An 18,357-nucleotide genomic window follows, 5' to 3' on the forward strand; every position below is an offset into this window, starting at 1 on the left:
AATAACAGCAAATAAATCCCATTTGATCCTTGATTTGTTTTAGACACAAGCATAAAAAAATGCAAAAAAAAAAAAGTGAGGACAAAATACGATCCGATGAGTGCGTATAAACAATCAACAAAAGTGGGAAAGTTATCAATATAAAAAAATCTAAATGTACTGACGTGTGTGACTCTTTCCTTCCAGCTGTTCTCAGCCCTGCAGATGGCCGCTCGGTCTGTGGCTCCCCGCAGGTCCCCGGACGCATAGTTGGTGGCACAGACGCTGTGCCGGGAGAATGGCCGTGGCAAGTCAGTCTGATGTACCTCGTAGAGGGCTATTACTACCACATATGTGGGGGCTCCCTGATCTCCCCCCAGTGGGTGCTGACCGCGGCACACTGCTTTGATGTGTAAGTTACGGGTTCATTTATCTCTGTAGATCTACTTGATTCTGGGTGAATTATGCCTGCCTGAATTCTTTCCTTTCTTTTATCCTTTCCTTTCTGTCTTTCTTTCTTTCCTCGCTTTCCTCTTCCTTTCCTTCCTGTCCTACCTTGTCTTTCTTTCCTTTCAGTCCCTTTCCTCCCCCCTCATTCTTTCTTTCTCTTTCTTTCCTCTTCCTTCCTTTCTTTCCTCTCCTACCTAGTCTTTCTTTCCTTTCAGTCCCTTTCCTGCCCCGTCTTTCTTTCTCTTTCTTTCTTTCTTTCTTTCTTTCTCTCTTTCTTTCTTTTTTTCTTTCCTCTCTTTCCTCTTCCTTTCTTTTCTTTCCTTCCTCTCCTAACTTATCTTTCTTTCCTTTCAATCCCTTTCCTGCCCCGTCATTCTTTCTCTTTCTTTCTTTCTTTTCTCGCTTTCCTCTTCCTTTCTTTTCTTTCCTTCCTCTCCTAACTTATCTTTCTTTCCTTTCATTCCCTTTCCTGCCCCGTCATTCTTTCTCTTTCTTTCTTTCTTTCTTTCCTCTCTTTCCTCTTCCTATCTTTTCTTTCCTTCCTCTCCTACCTTATCTTTCTTTCCTTTCATTCCCTTTCCTGCCCCGTCTTTCTTTCTCTTTCTTTCTTTCTTTCTTTCTTTCTTTCCTCTCTTTCCTCTTCCTATCTTTTCTTTCCTTCCTCTCCTACCTTATCTTTCTTTCCTTTCATTCCCTTTCCTGCCCCGTCTTTCTTTCTCTTTCTTTCTTTCTTTCTCTTTCTTTCTTTCTTTCTTTCTTTCCTCTCTTTCCTCTTCCTATCTTTTCTTTCCTTCCTCTCCTACCTTATCTTTATTTCCTTTCATTCCCTTTCCTGCCCCGTCTTTCTTTCTCTTTCTTTCTTTCTCTTTCTTTCTTTCCTCTTCCTATCTTTTCTTTCCTTCCTCTCCTACCTTATCTTTCTTTCCTTTCATTCCCTTTCCTGCCCCGTCTTTCTTTCTCTTTCTTTCTTTCTTTCTTTCTTTCTTTCTTTCTTTCCTCTCTTTCCTCTTCCTATCTTTTCTTTCCTTCCTCTCCTACCTTATCTTTATTTCCTTTCATTCCCTTTCCTGCCCCGTCTTTCTTTCTCTTTCTTTCTTTCTTTCTCTTTCTTTCTTTCTTTCTTTCTTTCTTTCCTCTCTTTCCTCTTCCTATCTTTTCTTTCCTTCCTCTCCTACCTTATCTTTCTTTCCTTTCATTCCCTTTCCTGCCCCGTCTTTCTTTCTCTTTCTTTCTTTCTTTCTCTCTTTCTTTCTTTCTTTCTTTCTTTCCTCTCTTTCCTCTTCCTATCTTTTCTTTCCTTCCTCTCCTACCTTATCTTTCTTTCCTTTCAGTCCCTTTCCTGCCCTGTCATTCTTTCTCTTTCTTTTTTTGTTTCCTCGCTTTCCTCTTCCTATCTTTTCTTTCCTTCCTCTCCTACCTTATCTTTCTTTCCTTTCATTCCCTTTCCTGCCCCGTCTTTCTTTCTCTTTCTTTCTTTCTTTCTCTCTTTCTTTCTTTCTTTCTTTCCTCTCTTTCCTCTTCCTATCTTTTCTTTCCTTCCTCTCCTACCTTATCTTTCTTTCCTTTCATTCCCTTTCCTGCCCTCTCATTCTTTCTCTTTCTTTCTCTCCATCTTTCTTTCTTTTCTTCCTCTACTTGCTTTTTTTTCTTCCTTTCCCTTCTTTCTTTATTGTATTTCTTTCCTTTCTTTCTTTAACGTCTTTCTTTTTTTTTCACTTTCTTTTTTCCTCCCCAAATCTTGCCCATCTAATTACCCCCCACGTACCCTCATCATGGTAAATAATAGTGAAATCCGCGTCCAGTTTGGCTTTAATTGTCTTCCCGCTGATCCCCTGAGGACACTGTGGATTTTGGTTTCTTTCTTTAAATCCATTGTACAGTTGCAGAGATCTGGGCCTTTATATTTTGTGCTATTTTATGGTATTTGCCATGGGGCGCTGCTCACAGTGTAATTTTTCTGGGCTTTATTTGTAGGGAGATGGATTCTCCTTTTTTGCACCCAGAGACAATCTCACCGCCCTCTTGGTAAAGACCATACAAATACGAGAAGAATAAAAAGGGAAGGAAAAAGGTCATCGACTTCCAGGGAGGACAATTCAGTGTGAAAACCACTTGTATTCTTATAGGAACCCTGGTGGACCTTGTTTGGTCAGTAGTGGAGGAACACACCAGGCTGGGATCCAGGTCAGAAATGGAAGAAGGTCCATGAGGACTGGGCTCCAGCACCAATGGGAAAATGTTAAAATATAACTTTAGCTCTACAATTAAAAACATGGTCCGAAAAAGGATAAAAGGATTAAGGATCCATAAGATTTCGGGTTAGGAACCCTTATCTCAGCTGGAGCCCAGTCCTCATGGAGCTTCTTTCTGTAAATAAAATGCTCCATTTCTCTGGAACCACAGGGGAGATAAAAGAAAAAAATTAGAAAACTGAGGGGAGCAGTGGGAATAAAATAAAAGCAAAACGGGTCTTCAACTTTATACAAATTTGGTAAAATCTCCAGTTTCTTACAATGTCACAACATGGAAGTGAAATCTCTTCATAACCACAGGGAAGCCACGTAGAGCATAAACTGCTCCCAGAAGTGAAGGATTCAAAGCATTTCATGTCCTGATCTTGGGGTGCGTCTAATCAAGAGAAGAAGTAAAACCTTTCCTCTTGATTAGACACACTTTATTATATTAGAAAATGAAGAATTCTGTATCTCTTCACACCCCTAATATAAGGAGAAGACCATTACATGACAACTGCGTCGTGGTGTCGTGTCTGGTGGATCAGTGGTTGGGATACGGACCCCGGATACATTATTTTGTGGCTCTTACGACCTCTGATCATTTTCTCCGCTCCACAGGTATTCCAACTATACAAACTATTTAGTGAGTCTTGGCGCCTACAAACTCCTGACCAGTGAATCTCACGTCATCGATAAATATGTGTCAAGAATTATTATTTATCCCCGGTACTCAAAGGAAACGATGATGGGGGACATCGCCCTGATGAAGCTCTCCAATCCGGTCACCTACACCAAGTACATCATGCCGGTCTGCCTGCCCGCCGCCTCCGCCACTTTCAACAGTGGCCAGGAAAGCTGGACAACCGGCTGGGGAAATATTAAATCAGAAGGTGAGAGGATGATAAGAATGATTGGAATAAAATGAATGATGGTGATTGTATGGATGATGATGATAATGATGACTAGAAAAAAGTAATGAAGACTGGTATGATACTTGGAAATATGTATGGAGGTGGATCTGTGGCATATTCATCCTTGGTGATTTTACACTTGTTTTTTCTTCTCATTGTGTGCTGCGTTGACCAAAAAGACCCTACAAGCCCAACAGCCATATAACCATATAACCCATGCAGTCAGTAAGATGTTATTATAGGCTCTGACTCCCAACATCTCCAGACCCCGGTCATACAAGATCTGACAATGCATAAATTGTTAATGAGAATATAAATGTTGGATTAACCTGACTTCTTACCTTCTCAGTGAGCCTGCCGTCTCCAATGACCCTTCAGAAGGTGATGGTTCCACTAATTGACTACAGGACATGTGACAAGATGTATCATGTGAACTCAGCGGTCAGCAGTAATACCCCCATAATCTATAACACCATGATATGTGCCGGGTATTCGAAGGGAGGGAAAGACTCCTGCCAGGTGAGGAACCAGTATTTTATAGGCCTTAATTAATAATAATGGAAATATTTCCAGTAATCATTAACCAGTAGCTTACAGTTCTGGTGAAAAAAATTTAAGCATTAGATAGAGCCATCAGACTGTGGAAAGACAACCACGAGACTATATCTGCCTTTATGGAAAGCCGGATACTTTGATCTCATCAAATGACATTGAGGGCAATAAATAATCTAGCACCATGTACAACTGGTGGAGGAAGGTTGGATGTGATGTACTAGAGTCTTTTTTCATCCTAGTAACTATGTTTATATTTCTGTCTTATGAGATTGATTCTGTATGTAGAATCCGGCAACTTTTTATAGTCCTTCCACAGATAGACCTTTCACTGGTCAATGGGTCTAGCAGGTCCTAGTGTATGATCTGGCGTTCACCCATTCACCCTTTACAGGGAGCTGGCATTTGCTGAAAGGTCCCTGGTTTGCATCCATGGAGCAGCTACTGGTGGCCAATAGAGTAAGTTGGCAGTGGAATGGTGAACAAAATTGGTCAAGACCAAAAGGTTGGAGCCAAGGCAAATATGAGGCCAGGATGATAGCTGAGGTAAAAACTAGAGGGTAAAGAGGGCACTGGAAAGAAGCTAGTAACAAAATAGAAGGGTCTAACAATCCAGACTGAAAGTTGAAGGATGTGGAGCTTGGCTGGTCGATAAGCGTGATGCCCAGCAGAACAGGAAATCATTGCACAGATCTGGGAGGCAGAAGTGTAGTCATGGCCCTCAGCGCCATCTTCTCCTGTGTCAGCACCTCTCACCATTCATGGTGGCCACAGTGGAGGCAGATGGCACACGAGCGAGGCGAGTCTCTTCATGTTTCAATTAAAGTACAGGTAAAAAGGTTTTTGAGTTTAGAAAAGCCATTTCAGGAATTTTTGGAATCATTGGACAGAGGAGAGAATGACAATCATCTATCACGCGTTTATTTTTTCCTGAAGGCCCAGACTGTCAATAAATGTATTTTATAGTTGTATGCAGAAGTTTGTGCATCCCTGGTCATATTCAAAGATTTGTTGATTTATTGATACAGTCAAAGTGACCCTCCACCCTGAGATGTTTCTTACATGTGGTCGCCCGACCTTGTATCCGTTACTTGCTTCCTCGTTCAGACTGGGGTTTTGTTTCTCATGCTCTGGGATGGAGTCTACAAAAGCAATATATCAAAGAAGAAGGGAAGGTCCAGCTCACCAAAGACTGCCCTGCTGGTAGTATTTAGAATCCTGCGCACGGAGTATGGCTCGGCAACCATCCAATGTAAGCATAAGAAAGGGAATTTCCAGCGCCAAGGATGAAATATAAAATCCTTTTTTATTAAAGAATAAATTATAAAAATCCAGCAGGTACCACAGGCATGTCAGATAGCTTGCAGAACAACGCGTTTCGACGCTTCAGGTCTTAATCATGTTCTGGCGTTAAATGTGACCAGCTCCCTTTTGTCGGATCTCTCCTCCACTAATTATAATCACATGTGTAGGTTACTCGAGGCAACTCCTAACATAGTAATTGCAAGAGATCCGGCAAAATAGAAGTATACAATGGTAAATTCGTATGGATGAGATATATAAGAAATAACATAATACAAAATACATATAATCACATACATATTAAAAGGTGTGGACAAATTTCCCATAGTGGGCAATACAAGTTCAATATATAGTTATCCAACAAATCACTCAAAATACCAACATATATGTAAAATACATGCCAAAGGAAGTATATTATGGATCAAGTTTATATTTAATGCATCATATCAAATTCTATAGAATGTATCAATTACGTGCATGTAATGCAATGTATTTAAAGATGTATAGTATGCATTAACCCATAATTAATACATGTTTCAATTGAATAAATTCCATAGTTTTGTTAGTATAAACATATATGCGAAAAACGCATGATATGAATTGGGGTATAATCAATATATGTTTAATTAATAAGAATTGACAAAATCTGGTTATATTTAATAGTGTAATATCAGATCCTGACGGCTGTTCAAACCCTCTGGATATCTAGTATTAAGGGTGAAGATCCAGAAGGATTCCCTGTTTAAGAGTTTCCTTCTGTGATCTCCACCCCTAACCGGTCTGAATACCTGTTCAATAGCCATAAATTGGAAACCACTAACATCTCCCTTGTGGACTGAGGCAAAGTGTTTGGATACTGCCGATATAGCAATTGCGTTCTGGTTAGAGACATCAGAAAGATGTCTCCTGATTCTGACTTTCAACGGACCCATGGTACAACCCGTATATTGGATGTTGCAAAACTTGCATGTTATTAAATATACAACAAAAGTCGTATTGCAATTAATTCGAGTATTCATGTGAAATATTTTTTGATTTGCAATAGACTGAAAGGTCCTTCCTTTTTGTGCATAGGTACAAGCTTTGCATCTATTTGCACCACATTTGTAAAAACCTTTCAGGGTAATCCAAGAGGATCCCTCCTTATGACCATTAGCACTCAGAAAGAGACTTGGAGAGAGAATGGTACCAAAAGTTGGAGCTCGTTTAGCAACACATTTAATGTTATTTTTTGTCACTTGTTTCAAAATTGGGTCCTCACTAAGTATTGGTAAATATTTTTTCACTATCTTAGTAACAAGATCGTATTGTTTGCTATAGTTGGTAGAGAAAACAATATTATTACTTTGTTTCAATTTATTTCTATTTTTGTTTGAATTTTTATGTAGTAGATCTGATTTATTGATTTGTGCTACTATTGATTTAGCTCGATTGAGGACCCAATTAGGGTACCCTCTCTCAGAAAGTCTGTCGCAAATTAAAGCTTCCTCCCTAGAATAATCACTAAGTTGGGAACAATTGCGTTTTGTTCTAATTAATTCTCCTAAGGGGATATTGTTCTTAGTCTGTAAATTATGGCATAAGTCTGCTGTTAGGATGGAATTGGTGGCAGTAGATTTACGATAAGGTTTAATCATGACCCTGTCTGAGTTGTCTATAAATAGGGTGATATCCAAAAAATTCATAGTTGTTACATGATGAGAGGATGTAAATTTTAAATTAAATTCATTATCATTAATGTAGAGAAGAAAGTCATGTATGATATTTACTGGACCCGACCATATTATACGCAGGTCGTCCAAATATCTGCCGTACCACTGCAGACATCTGGAAAATATATTTTGGTCAGTATATAAAAAATCTTCCTCCCACCTCGCCATTACAATGTTTGCAAGCGAGGGGGAGAAGCGGGCCCCCATGCTAACTCCTCTACACTGTAGATAAAAAATTTTATCAAATGAGAAATAGTTATGATTCAAAAGAAAATTTACTGATGAGACTATGAAATCTTTAAGACAAGTGTCATAATCGCTGAACCTATCTAAATGTTGAGATAGGCAGCGTAATGCCACATTATGGGGGATAGACGGGTATAAAGATATCACGTCACATGAAAGCCAAAAAAAATGATTTTTCCACTCATAACCATCCAATGCTCTTACCACCTCTTTTGTGTCCCTGATGTAACCTGGTATGTCCGGGATCAGGGGTTGGAGAAACTGATCTATCCAGCCTCCCAAATTCTCTCCCAGTGAGCCGATGCCCGAAACAATCGGTCGTAATGGTGGGGGAAAAAGATTTTTGTGAATTTTTGGGAGGCAATGGTAGATTGGAACAACAGGGTTTTTATTGAACAAAAATTCTTTAGTTTTATCATTAATGGCACCAGTACAAATTCCCTCTTCCAAATTTTTAAGTAATACATTATTAAAATGTTTAGTTGGGTCACCATCCAATTCAATATATGTATCAGAATCCTGTAGATCCTGTAATACTAGTTTTTTATATAGACCTGAGTTCAGTAACACAATGGCCCCCCTTTATCCGCCTCCCTGATTGTCAGAATTAACTTTCAATTCCTTAAGGGCCAATCTTTCCCGATGACTCAGGTTATCTCTAGGGGGGACCATTGTCTCACTCAACTCAATAAGATCTTTGACTATAAGCTCCTGGAATAAATCCAGGATTTGGGGTCGTGATTGAACAGGATAATATTTCCTATTTGGAAGTGAGGGTTGTATATTAGTGGCAGGTTTGTCCAATAATACACCAGTCTCAGCAGAAAGAAGTCGTAGAGTCATAAGACTTTTTTGTTCACAAAAGGAGAAGAGAGAAACATGAGGATTAACATTATCAATATCAAGATCAAGATCTTCATTCGTATCCTGTGGAAAAAGCATTTTGTTACTGTCAAAAAAATTCATATCATGCGTTTTTCGCATATATGTTTATACTAACAAAACTATGGCATTTATTCCATTGACACATTTATTAATTATGGGTTAATGCATACTATACATCTTTAAATACATTGCATTACATGCACGTAATTGATACATTCTATAGAATTTGATATGATGCATTAAATATAAACTTGATCCATAATATACTTCCTTTGGCATGTATTTTACATATATGTTGGTATTTTGAGTGATTTGTTGGATAACTATATATTGAACTTGTATTGCCCACTATGGGAAATTTGTCCACACCTTTTAATATGTATGTGATTATATGTATTTTGTATTATGTTATTTCTTATATATCTCATCCATACGAATTTACCATTGTATACTTCTATTTTGCCGGATCTCTTGCAATTACTATGTTAGGAGTTGCCTCGAGTAACCTACACATGTGATTATAATTAGTGGAGGAGAGATCCGACAAAAGGGAGCTGGTCACATTTAACGCCAGAACATGATTAAGACCTGAAGCGTCGAAACGCGTTGTTCTGCAAGCTATCTGACATGCCTGTGGTACCTGCTGGATTTTTATAATTTATTCTTTAATAAAAAAGGATTTTGTATTTCATCCTTGGCGCTGGAAATTCCCTTTCTTATGCTTACAAAGGCAATAAGTGCAATCCATGGCTCCATGCCTCTCCTGTGCTTTAGGATAAGAAAGGCAGGGAAGACGTGGGTCAGGCTTACCACTGCCCTGTGGTGACCATCTTGGAGGAAGAGCAAAGAGGTAATCTTCTAACTGAAAGGGATTGCTGAAATGAAGAAAACACGGTTTATGACAACCTCGTCACATTTTGGAAGCGTCTTCGGTCACCAGATAAGACATTTTGTTGCTTTGGGATATTTGTTGGGAAGCTTCCAGTTAAGTAAATTTTACATCCATTTCTTACATTCATTTCTACAGATCCAGCAGTATTCACTCCTCAGAGGGGTGAACGCTTCTCCTTGCTCCTCAGTTTCACTTCTTTGGGTGGTTTAGAGCTGATAACTCATTGGTGGACCATGAAGTCATTGTCTAATTTCCAAACTCTATAAATTCAACCAGAACCTGATGAGATTTTCTTGTAGAGATTCGAATCCCGGTTTCCTTTGTCCACTGATTGTATAGGTGTTGTCTTTCAGGGAGACTCCGGAGGACCTCTCGTGTCTCAGGTCAACGGCATCTGGTACCAGGCTGGAGTTGTGAGCTGGGGTATTGGATGTGCTTTAGCTGATCGCCCCGGGGTCTACACCCTGGTCACCTCCTATCAGTCCTGGATCTGGTCCTATGTTCCAGAGCTGAGCTTCCATGATGTGCGCAGTATCCCACAACTTCCGCTAAAATGTAGCGGTAACATGAACGTGTCGTGTTATCTGCTGATACTCCTCATTATCACAGCCGCAGTGCTCCGATATCTCTAGGTTATAATGGACCAAGGGATCAGTTACTTATTATGTCTTGATAATATTCGTTGTGTGAAGTGGGAATAGATAAGTCTACAGTAACGCTAGCGCTGGTAGATTGTGCTTTATTTTCATACATGATATAATAATCACAGACTTTTTATGAATGAACCTCATCTAAGAGGTTTAGAGATTAATTATCCAAAATTAGAATATCTAAAAAACCCAATGCCCTGGAAGTAACTTCTGGACATTTCTGTGCAAATGGAGGTGATTCTTCTCCCAAATCTAAGGCTGAGTTCACGCATCCAGTAATCATCTGCCTGAACAGATCCAGCAGAGATCCATTGGCTAAAGGTTCTGCCAACACAAGCTTTTGTCCACTTTGAAATTGATTTTTGCAGGATCCGTTTTTTTAACATTGGACTCCGCGGAGAACGGATCTGTTACCCAATCGCTATTCAGCCCCCGGTGTTTTTTGCACTTGTAAAAGATCCATATTTTTTCATACAGGATTTGTTTCAAATGGAAGATAAATAGTGATCAGGTAACGGATCTGTTCTCCATAAATTCCAATGTTAAAAAATGGATCCGGCAAAAATCTATTTTTTCAAAACAGACAAGAAGGTTGTGTCTGCAGAACGTTTTTCCCAATGGAGGATCTGTTCTAACGGATGATTAGTGGACGTGGGAACTCAGCCTTAAGCTCTGCAACCAATCCCCTCACCCCAAAAAAGAGAAAAAAAGGATAAAAAAAGAAAACATGTATAGTGCTGCTAAAATAGTCCGATGTTCAGGGTCTGGTCAAAGGCTTCTCATTCAATAAAAGCAGGTGACGCCTTTCTGTTTGGCACCGATGGCGTCATCCAGCCAATATATGTGATAGCAAAGAAAAGCGTGGTCATAAATAGTGGAGGAAAAAATAAAATATCAGACTTCATATATATAAATGTATGTATATACATAGTGAGGCTAATACACAGGACAGCAGAACGCAGGGATCACCAACTGAGAGAGCCCGGTCTGCAAGGAGATCTGTAATAATGAGCAGGTGGGCAGGAGAGAAGATATCCCCGAGAGGGGTGCAAGGAGTGGAGATAGTATTGGGGTCAGGAGAGTGTTGACACAGATGACACCGCCAGAAGAGGAGTTCAGGGGGCAGAGATAGTTATAAGGTCACCAGCATAGAGACCGTAGAGGAGCCAGTGACATGACGGCTATCTGTCCGGACGGATCCTTGAAGGCGATCTGTAATAATGAGCAGGTGGGCAGGAGAGCGTCATCAGAGAAGATATCCCCGAGAGGGGTGCAAGGAGTGGAGATAGTATTGGAGTCAGGAGAGTGTTGACACAGAAGATACCACCAAAAGAGAGGTCCAGGGGGCAGAGATAGTTATAAGGTCACCAGCATAGAGACCGTAGAGGAGCCAGTGACATGACGGCTATCTGTCCGGACGGATCCTTGAAGGCGATCTGTAATAATGAGCAGGTGGGCAAAAGAACGTCATCACAGAAAATATCCCTAAAAGGATTACAGGGAGTGTAGATAGTATTGGGGTCATCAATGTACAGACCATAGAAGAGCTGGTCACACGGCAGCGGTCTATCCGGACCGGACCTTCAACCATTCACCAAGCCAATCATTAGAACAACCAGAACATGTGATTTCCAGACAAATCTGTTTGATACAATGTAAACATGGATGACAATGAATAAATGTGAATAGACACAATGTAATAAATAAAGTGATTTCTGATCTGAAGGCGGCATCAATGGCTTCATACCGGCGGCTCATGTATCCCGATATCGCACCAACATCTGACTCGGATTCTGATAATTAGTCATTATAATCAATGTCTGGAGACACGGCGTTAAAATCAGTTGTTTAACGGAGACTTCAGTAATGCAAAAAATCCTAACAGGGTCCAGCGCTGCCGCTCCGACTCCCTGCCAGTCTTTGATGATTGGCTGCAGTGGTGAGATCACATTGACAGTCACTGAGATCTCCTCACTCCTGCATTATGTACATGGCAGTTATGGAGGGGAGAGTCCCATGTACATAATGCGGCAGCGCTATTGTAATTAGTATATGGAAGGTAGAAGAAAAGATGTTTCTTTTTCCTAGAGTTTGTATTAAAAACAACAGCAAAAAGACAATTACAACAAACACTGGTGATACATTGTATTTAATAAACAGCAGATAACATGAAAGAAATCCTCAGAATGTGCTCGTCATCTAGTGCTAATTGGAATAATGGAGACCATAAAACATCCGCACGACAGTCGCAGGCGTTACCCAATGATGCCATCGTGTGGTGTGTATCTTGATTTCATCCAACTCAACATTCTACCTCCAAATTATACAAAATGAATTCATTCCAAAGTAATAATGAAAATCTAAGCTCCACAACATCTGTAAATTCCCCGACATTGATGTACGATGCTGAAATTACCATTTTCCTTGCTTAAAAAATAATTACACTGAAAAAGTAATAAAATCTCCATTTAAAGGGATTGTCCACGACTTCGCCCGTACTCAGATTTGGCACGCGGCAGCCTGAATCTACGGGTCTGGAGCTTTCCGTCTATGGATCTGGATCTGAAGTGATGACCGAGGGACCACCGCGGTGCAGAGTAAGTTACGGTATTGGATGAGTTTACAGACAATACAGGATATTTTATTGCAGGGGGATGACACGTGAGGGCGGCTGGGAACAGGGAAGAGGGTATTATGGAACAGGAGATAATCCACAATTGAGCTATTTAGCTGCAGTAAACTATGACTGTTGCCTCAATGATCCCAATAGAAAACAGTACAAACTACTATAGACAATATATACTAATAGTTCACCACTCTGCACTCTAACCTAACTGGCCTCCACTAATAGGACCGTCTGGACACTGCACTCTAACTACAGAGGCCTGCACTAATCCTAACCAGTGCACACAGATACAAGCTCATGGTACCGTCTGGGGAAGCGGTCCTCTCTCGGGGTACGAAGTTCGTTGGTGCACACTTCTCTGGGGTCAAACGGAGGCAGCTTTCTTCTCCTGGGTCAAGAGGCAGCTGGGCTCATCCAGGCGATGTCTTCTCCTGGGTCAGGTACCGACTGAGCAATACTCTGGGTTTTTTCCTCAGGCATTGTCCCGGTTTGCTCTCCGCACTTGTGACACAACCACCTCTTGAATTCTTCTCAGCCTGTCTCTCTCCTCACAGACACTTTCCCGCACTTTTTCTGTCCGGATTAAACCATATACATCCTCCAGGAGGGGAGGTGTTGGCCAGTCCAACTGACACCTGGAAGAGGGGCATTGTTGCCTTAGTTACTAAATGTATCTATTTCTGTGCTTGCTGCACCTGCATATCACTCTTCCTGTACTAACAAACCTTCCATCTATTCCAGTACATACATTATAATACATGTATGACACACACAGCTCAGCAATCCCAACACATACATTATGCAATACACTTTAATACAACACTTAGTAGGAGTGGAGCCTCCTGACAATCTCCTACAGATAGATCTGTGTACCAGATTAACTGAATTTTACCAGGAAGTTTAATTTGCAGTAAATGAAAATAATCCAAAAATTGCAACTACCCTGAAGATGGGTGTAATGCTCTGAGGGCTCCTAGGCCTGCATCCAATGCAAATACAACCTTAGTAATGTCAAAGTGAACTGAACATCCGCGACTATGGGTAGATAGATGGCACCAAATCCCCACCGGGAGCGTCACAGCATCTGTCCAGTCTCTTCAGAGCCATCACACCATCTGTCCAGTCTCTTCAGAGCCGACACACCATCTGTCCAGTCTCTTCAGAGCCGTCACACCATCTGTCCAGTCTCTTCAGAGCCGTCACACCATCTGTCCAGTCTCTTCAGAGCCGTCACACCATCTGTCCAGTCTCTTCAGAGCCATCATACCATCTGTCTAGTCTCTTCAGAGCCATCACACCATCTGTCCAGTCTCTTCAGAACCATCACACCATCTGTCCAGTCTCTTCAGAACCATCACACCATCTGTCCAGTCTCTTCAGAGCCATCACACCATCTGTCCAGTATCTTCAGAACCATCACACCATCTGTCCAGTCTCTTCAGAGCCGTCACACCATCTGTCCAGTCTCTTCAGAGCCATCACACCATCTGTCCAGTCTCTTCAGAACCATCATACCATCTGTCTAGTCTCTTCAGAGCCATCACACCATCTGTCCAGTCTCTTCGGAGCCATCATACCATCTGTCCAGTCTCTTCAGAGCCAACACACCATCTGTCCAGTCTCTTCAGAGCCGTCACACCATCTGTCCAGTCTCTTCAGAGCCATCATACCATCTATCCAGTCTCTTCAGAACCGTCACACCATCTGTCCAGTCTCTTCAGTCTTTTATGGTTTTCTCTCCTTATCTCTGGTGTCACCTTATGAAATGTGACATCCTCTCACTATTTAGATTCACCCCAGAATGGCCGCTGCCTTTTCTGCTTCTGCTTTTAGCCATGCTTTTATTGCCTGAGGTTGTGGGATCCTTCCCTGGTTGGTGTAATCTTCTACAATATGTAAGATGGTGTTGGGCATTTTATGCGATTCACGTGATGTGAATAATAAATTATTGGACCTCATCGAGTTCAGAAAATTCTTAGAGCTTTGATATGAGTTTGGTTTGCAATGTATCGATTGGTTAATTTCTAATTTTGAATAATAAAGGTGGAATAAAGTGAAGCTATCTGTGCCCACTGGTGTAGAGAAGATCAGCCTCACTGCGCAGCCACCGGCAGCAATCGATGCAGCTGCCGATATGAGATTCTACCACTTTCTTCTGACCTGTATAAACCGCCATCTTGGTTGAATGTTTTTGCACTTGCATTCAATGATAGTAGCCATCTTGAACAACTATGAAAGTCTTGTATCAGCACCTACACGGAAAAGGGTTCAGCCCCTGCCAATCTTCTGGATTATGGATGACACAGTCTCTTGACATCCAGACCAAAAGGCTTTGGGGACTTGACTGTGCAAACTCTGTTGCGCTGTGAAGCATTTTGCCATCACATGTCACTATGGGTAGAAATTTCACAGGTCATTTACATATCACAGGAAAATTGTGACCAACAAATTATGTCTACAGTTAAGGATAAATGTGGCTCTATTACAGATATGGACATATTCAGACCTAGTTCAGCGCCGCCTTTATGTATAGCCCTGTGTGCAGCAACAGGCAGGAGGTCAGTAGAGACACTGACGCAGAAAACACAAAGGACGAGGACGTATGGAAATAGTCAATCCAGTTGTAGTAATATGGGACATAGGTGGAGACTCCCGGATGGTTGGACAAGGCGCATTCTTTGCCCCAACTTACAATGCCAGCTTGATACCACACCCCATTGACTTTACAGACCAGGGGTCCCCCGGAGTCTCCCTGAATGATAAAGAGAGTTCGATAAATACCACAAACTGAAAAATACTAAATTATAAAGGTTACTTTTGAATTAGCCAACACCAACAATTTTTTGCAAATATAATACATTTGCCATAAAAAGATGAATATAACGCTCTGAGGTCTCCCAGGTCCGTACAACACATTACAAGCTGCTGACCACAGACACAGCAGCAGTAATATAGAAGTGACCTCAGCCTATGTGGGTGCAGATGTTGTTCTCACTGCGATCACACACTAGCGTACAGTTTCTTCACTGTTTTATGGCTTTCGCTCCCATTTTCTACGGTTACGATCTGCGCTCCTCTCTATATGGAAAGTTACAACAAAGTAGCTGCTACATTCCCTGCCTTGGCTTTTATACAAGCTATGATAGTCCCTGATGATTGGTTCTCCTGTACCATGTGCAAGGCATCATGGGGAAGTCATGGGATGGTTATGGCTGATGCAATGTTTTGCACTGTACAATATAGAGGTGACAATTTTGATATTTCACTTGAATTGAATCCCAAATTGTTCAAATTCAACTTTCCAAAAATGGGGGGATCAGAAACATGGGGAGACAGACATAAGCGGCGCAGAGACATGAGGGAACAGAGGTACAAGGAGCAGAGACATGAGGGAACAGAGGTACAAGGAGCAGAGACATGAGGAGACAGAGGTACAAGGAGCAGAGACATGAGGAGACAGAGGTATGGGGAGCAGATGTGACGCCCTGGCAAAACCAGGTAGTCACAGATAACTGTACCCCCTCCAGGGTGCAGGAATCACCTTCTCCTTGGGACTCTACCAACACAACACCACACATAGGTAACACCAGCCACAGAAGCCTAGCCACCCCCCTTGACAATAGGGACACACCAGTGGGCGGGACCAGGTGGATGGGAACGCCCACCTACGGGTTCTGAGGTGTCAGGGGAGGGAACACGTCAGTTAGTGCGGAGACACAGACAAGCAAAGGAGTTCAAGTTTGGAGTTGAGCTGAGGGAGAGTTGAAGTGAGGAGTTAAGTGGAGATGTACCGCCCTGAGAGGGGCCCGGCTGCTTCCTCCGCTTGCTCGGGCCGAGCTGCTCGAGGTCCGGGCTCGGGTTCTCGGTGGCACTAGCGCCTCCGGACTGGGGGCCACGTCGCTCTTGTTAAGGGAAGGCGGTGGGGGGTGGTCGTTGTGTAACGGGTCGTGACGCCACCCACGGATCGTGGTGATGGGGGATGCACCACCACTGCGGCTGAAGTGATGGCAGGCTCGTCCGGGTTCAGTGTTGCGGCCGCAGCTGAGATGTTAGCCCCTCCATGAGTATGGGCGGTGTGTCCCGGGGCCCCGGTGGGGGACTGTAAGGGATGTTGTCGTCGTCGGGGTGCAGGGCGCCGTGCCACGGTGTAGCGACGTGCCCGGATGGCACTGGTGTACTCACGATTGATTCACACTCAGAGTCACTGGTAAACCAAAGTTCGGAAGTGGTCGGTCCCCGCGGCCGGCTGCTGCTGTCCCCTGTGGGGTTGATGGTGGCCCCTTTTCCCGTGCACCTCTGGATGTTTGTGTTTCGGCCCCCCTGCCTAAGCAGTGGTAGCCCGCTGCTGGAGGAGCCCTCGGTTGCCCGCAGGCGCTGGCCCGTCGGGTGTTTGGCAGTGGCGCTCACCCGGTCTCGGTGGGCTTTTGCCTTCTTTCGGGACTTTTGGTGTGGATGAACCCTTGAGGTCCGGCCAGCAATCAGTCAATTTGCCTATACTCAGTGGCTTCTAAGCTAGGACGGGGTCTGAGTACCTTCCTGTTGGTGCTCCGGTACACGGTTGACTCCCCGGTTCGGGGCCGGCGGGCTCCAACCCAGGCCCGGTCCGTACGGTTCCGCCGGTTGCTGTACCGGTACTCCTGCAGACGGCCACTACCATCTGCCTGCCTGATGTTCTCCAAGGGGCCCAAGCTCCTACCCGGGTCCCTGACAGCTGCTCCTCTACCACTCACTGTCAACTCCAAAACTTCACAGTTTGAACTTCCTGCCCCAGGACAGTAGTCTCCTCGGTGGGCGTGTCTTGCTGCCTGACTCCGCCCACCTGGTGTGCTCTATTCGCCCTGAGGGAGGCATCAGGTCTCCCTTTCGGGTGACATGTGTGTGACCTCACAGGGGATGGGGGTGTGTGTGTATGTGGTAGATGTAATTACCTGTGACCCCTGGGGTCCAGGGCGTCACAGAGACAGTGGAGCAGACAAGTAGGGTCTGAGCAGTTGAAGGGAAAGCAGTGGTGGTCAGGGGTCGGAGGCCCTGGACTACTAGACTGTGGACTAGGTGGTAGACGGCAAAGCAGGGCCACAGGCGACCTAAGGTGGACCGGGGCAGGGTTGTAGCCCGCCGCTGCCGACAGCGGGAATCCTATCCGGAGGCCGTACACAGTCGGAGTACCTGGACCCCAGGGCAACGACCGCTGCAAGCGCCTTACCGATTAGCCAGCAGGAGACAAGGTTTCAGATCTTGTCCCACAAGTAGCCCAGAGAGTGAAACAGAAGCCCAACGCAGGGGATAGGGTGTCTGCCAGAACCCACAGAGATCCCAAGGGTCAGATTTTGTGGGCAACGGCTCCCACTGTACACAAAATACAGGAAGCGGATTTCTCCCATTTTATGCGGGTTAAGTCAACACACAAGAAACTACAAGTGCAGGAGGAAGGGCTCCTGCCCTGTCAGCCCGTGTGCGGGACCAAATGTCGCGGGCGGAGGGGATGCGCTCGCCACACTCGGGTCCGGGGCTTCTGCTGCTGCTGCTGCTCGATGGCTCGAGTGGTGGACCGGACCCGGGGACTCGAGCAGCGCTCCTCACCCGTGAGTGAAATGGGGATGGTATGTTTAGGGAGATTGTTCGTGACGCCACCCACGGGTCGTGGTGATAATGGCACCACCGCTGCTGGTAACAGGGATCCCGGGAGAGATGGTGTCCCCTCCGTGGGCAGGGGTTGGTGATCCCGGGGCCCGATGGTGTAACGGGGAGGCCGGATGGCTGGGGTGCAGGGACTGCGCGGCGAGGTGCTGGACGGCACTGGTGTACTCACTCAGACAATCACTGACAGAGTCGTAGGTAAACCAAAGCGGCCGGATAGACGGGTCCCGCAGCCGGCTGCAGTGTTGTTGTTGTGCTTTCCCTGGACGGCTGATGGTGGC

General features: G+C 43.9%; 1 protein-coding gene across 1 annotated transcript in view; it reads left to right on the plus strand.

The window, feature by feature from the left end:
- LOC142246803 (transmembrane protease serine 9-like) overlaps window positions 1-18,357 on the plus strand; it is an 85,180-nt gene that overhangs the window by 6,704 nt on the left and 60,119 nt on the right. Inside the window, exons 2-5 of the mRNA XM_075319851.1 lie at window positions 187-391; window positions 3,282-3,553; window positions 3,924-4,093; window positions 9,517-9,789. Coding sequence (XP_075175966.1) covers window positions 187-391; window positions 3,282-3,553; window positions 3,924-4,093; window positions 9,517-9,789 — 920 coding nt within the window. The remainder of the gene's footprint in view (window positions 1-186; window positions 392-3,281; window positions 3,554-3,923; window positions 4,094-9,516; window positions 9,790-18,357) is intronic.

The sequence above is a fragment of the Anomaloglossus baeobatrachus genome, chromosome 7 (genome assembly GCF_048569485.1).
Source record: "Anomaloglossus baeobatrachus isolate aAnoBae1 chromosome 7, aAnoBae1.hap1, whole genome shotgun sequence".
Classification (NCBI taxonomy): Eukaryota; Metazoa; Chordata; class Amphibia; order Anura; family Aromobatidae; genus Anomaloglossus; species Anomaloglossus baeobatrachus.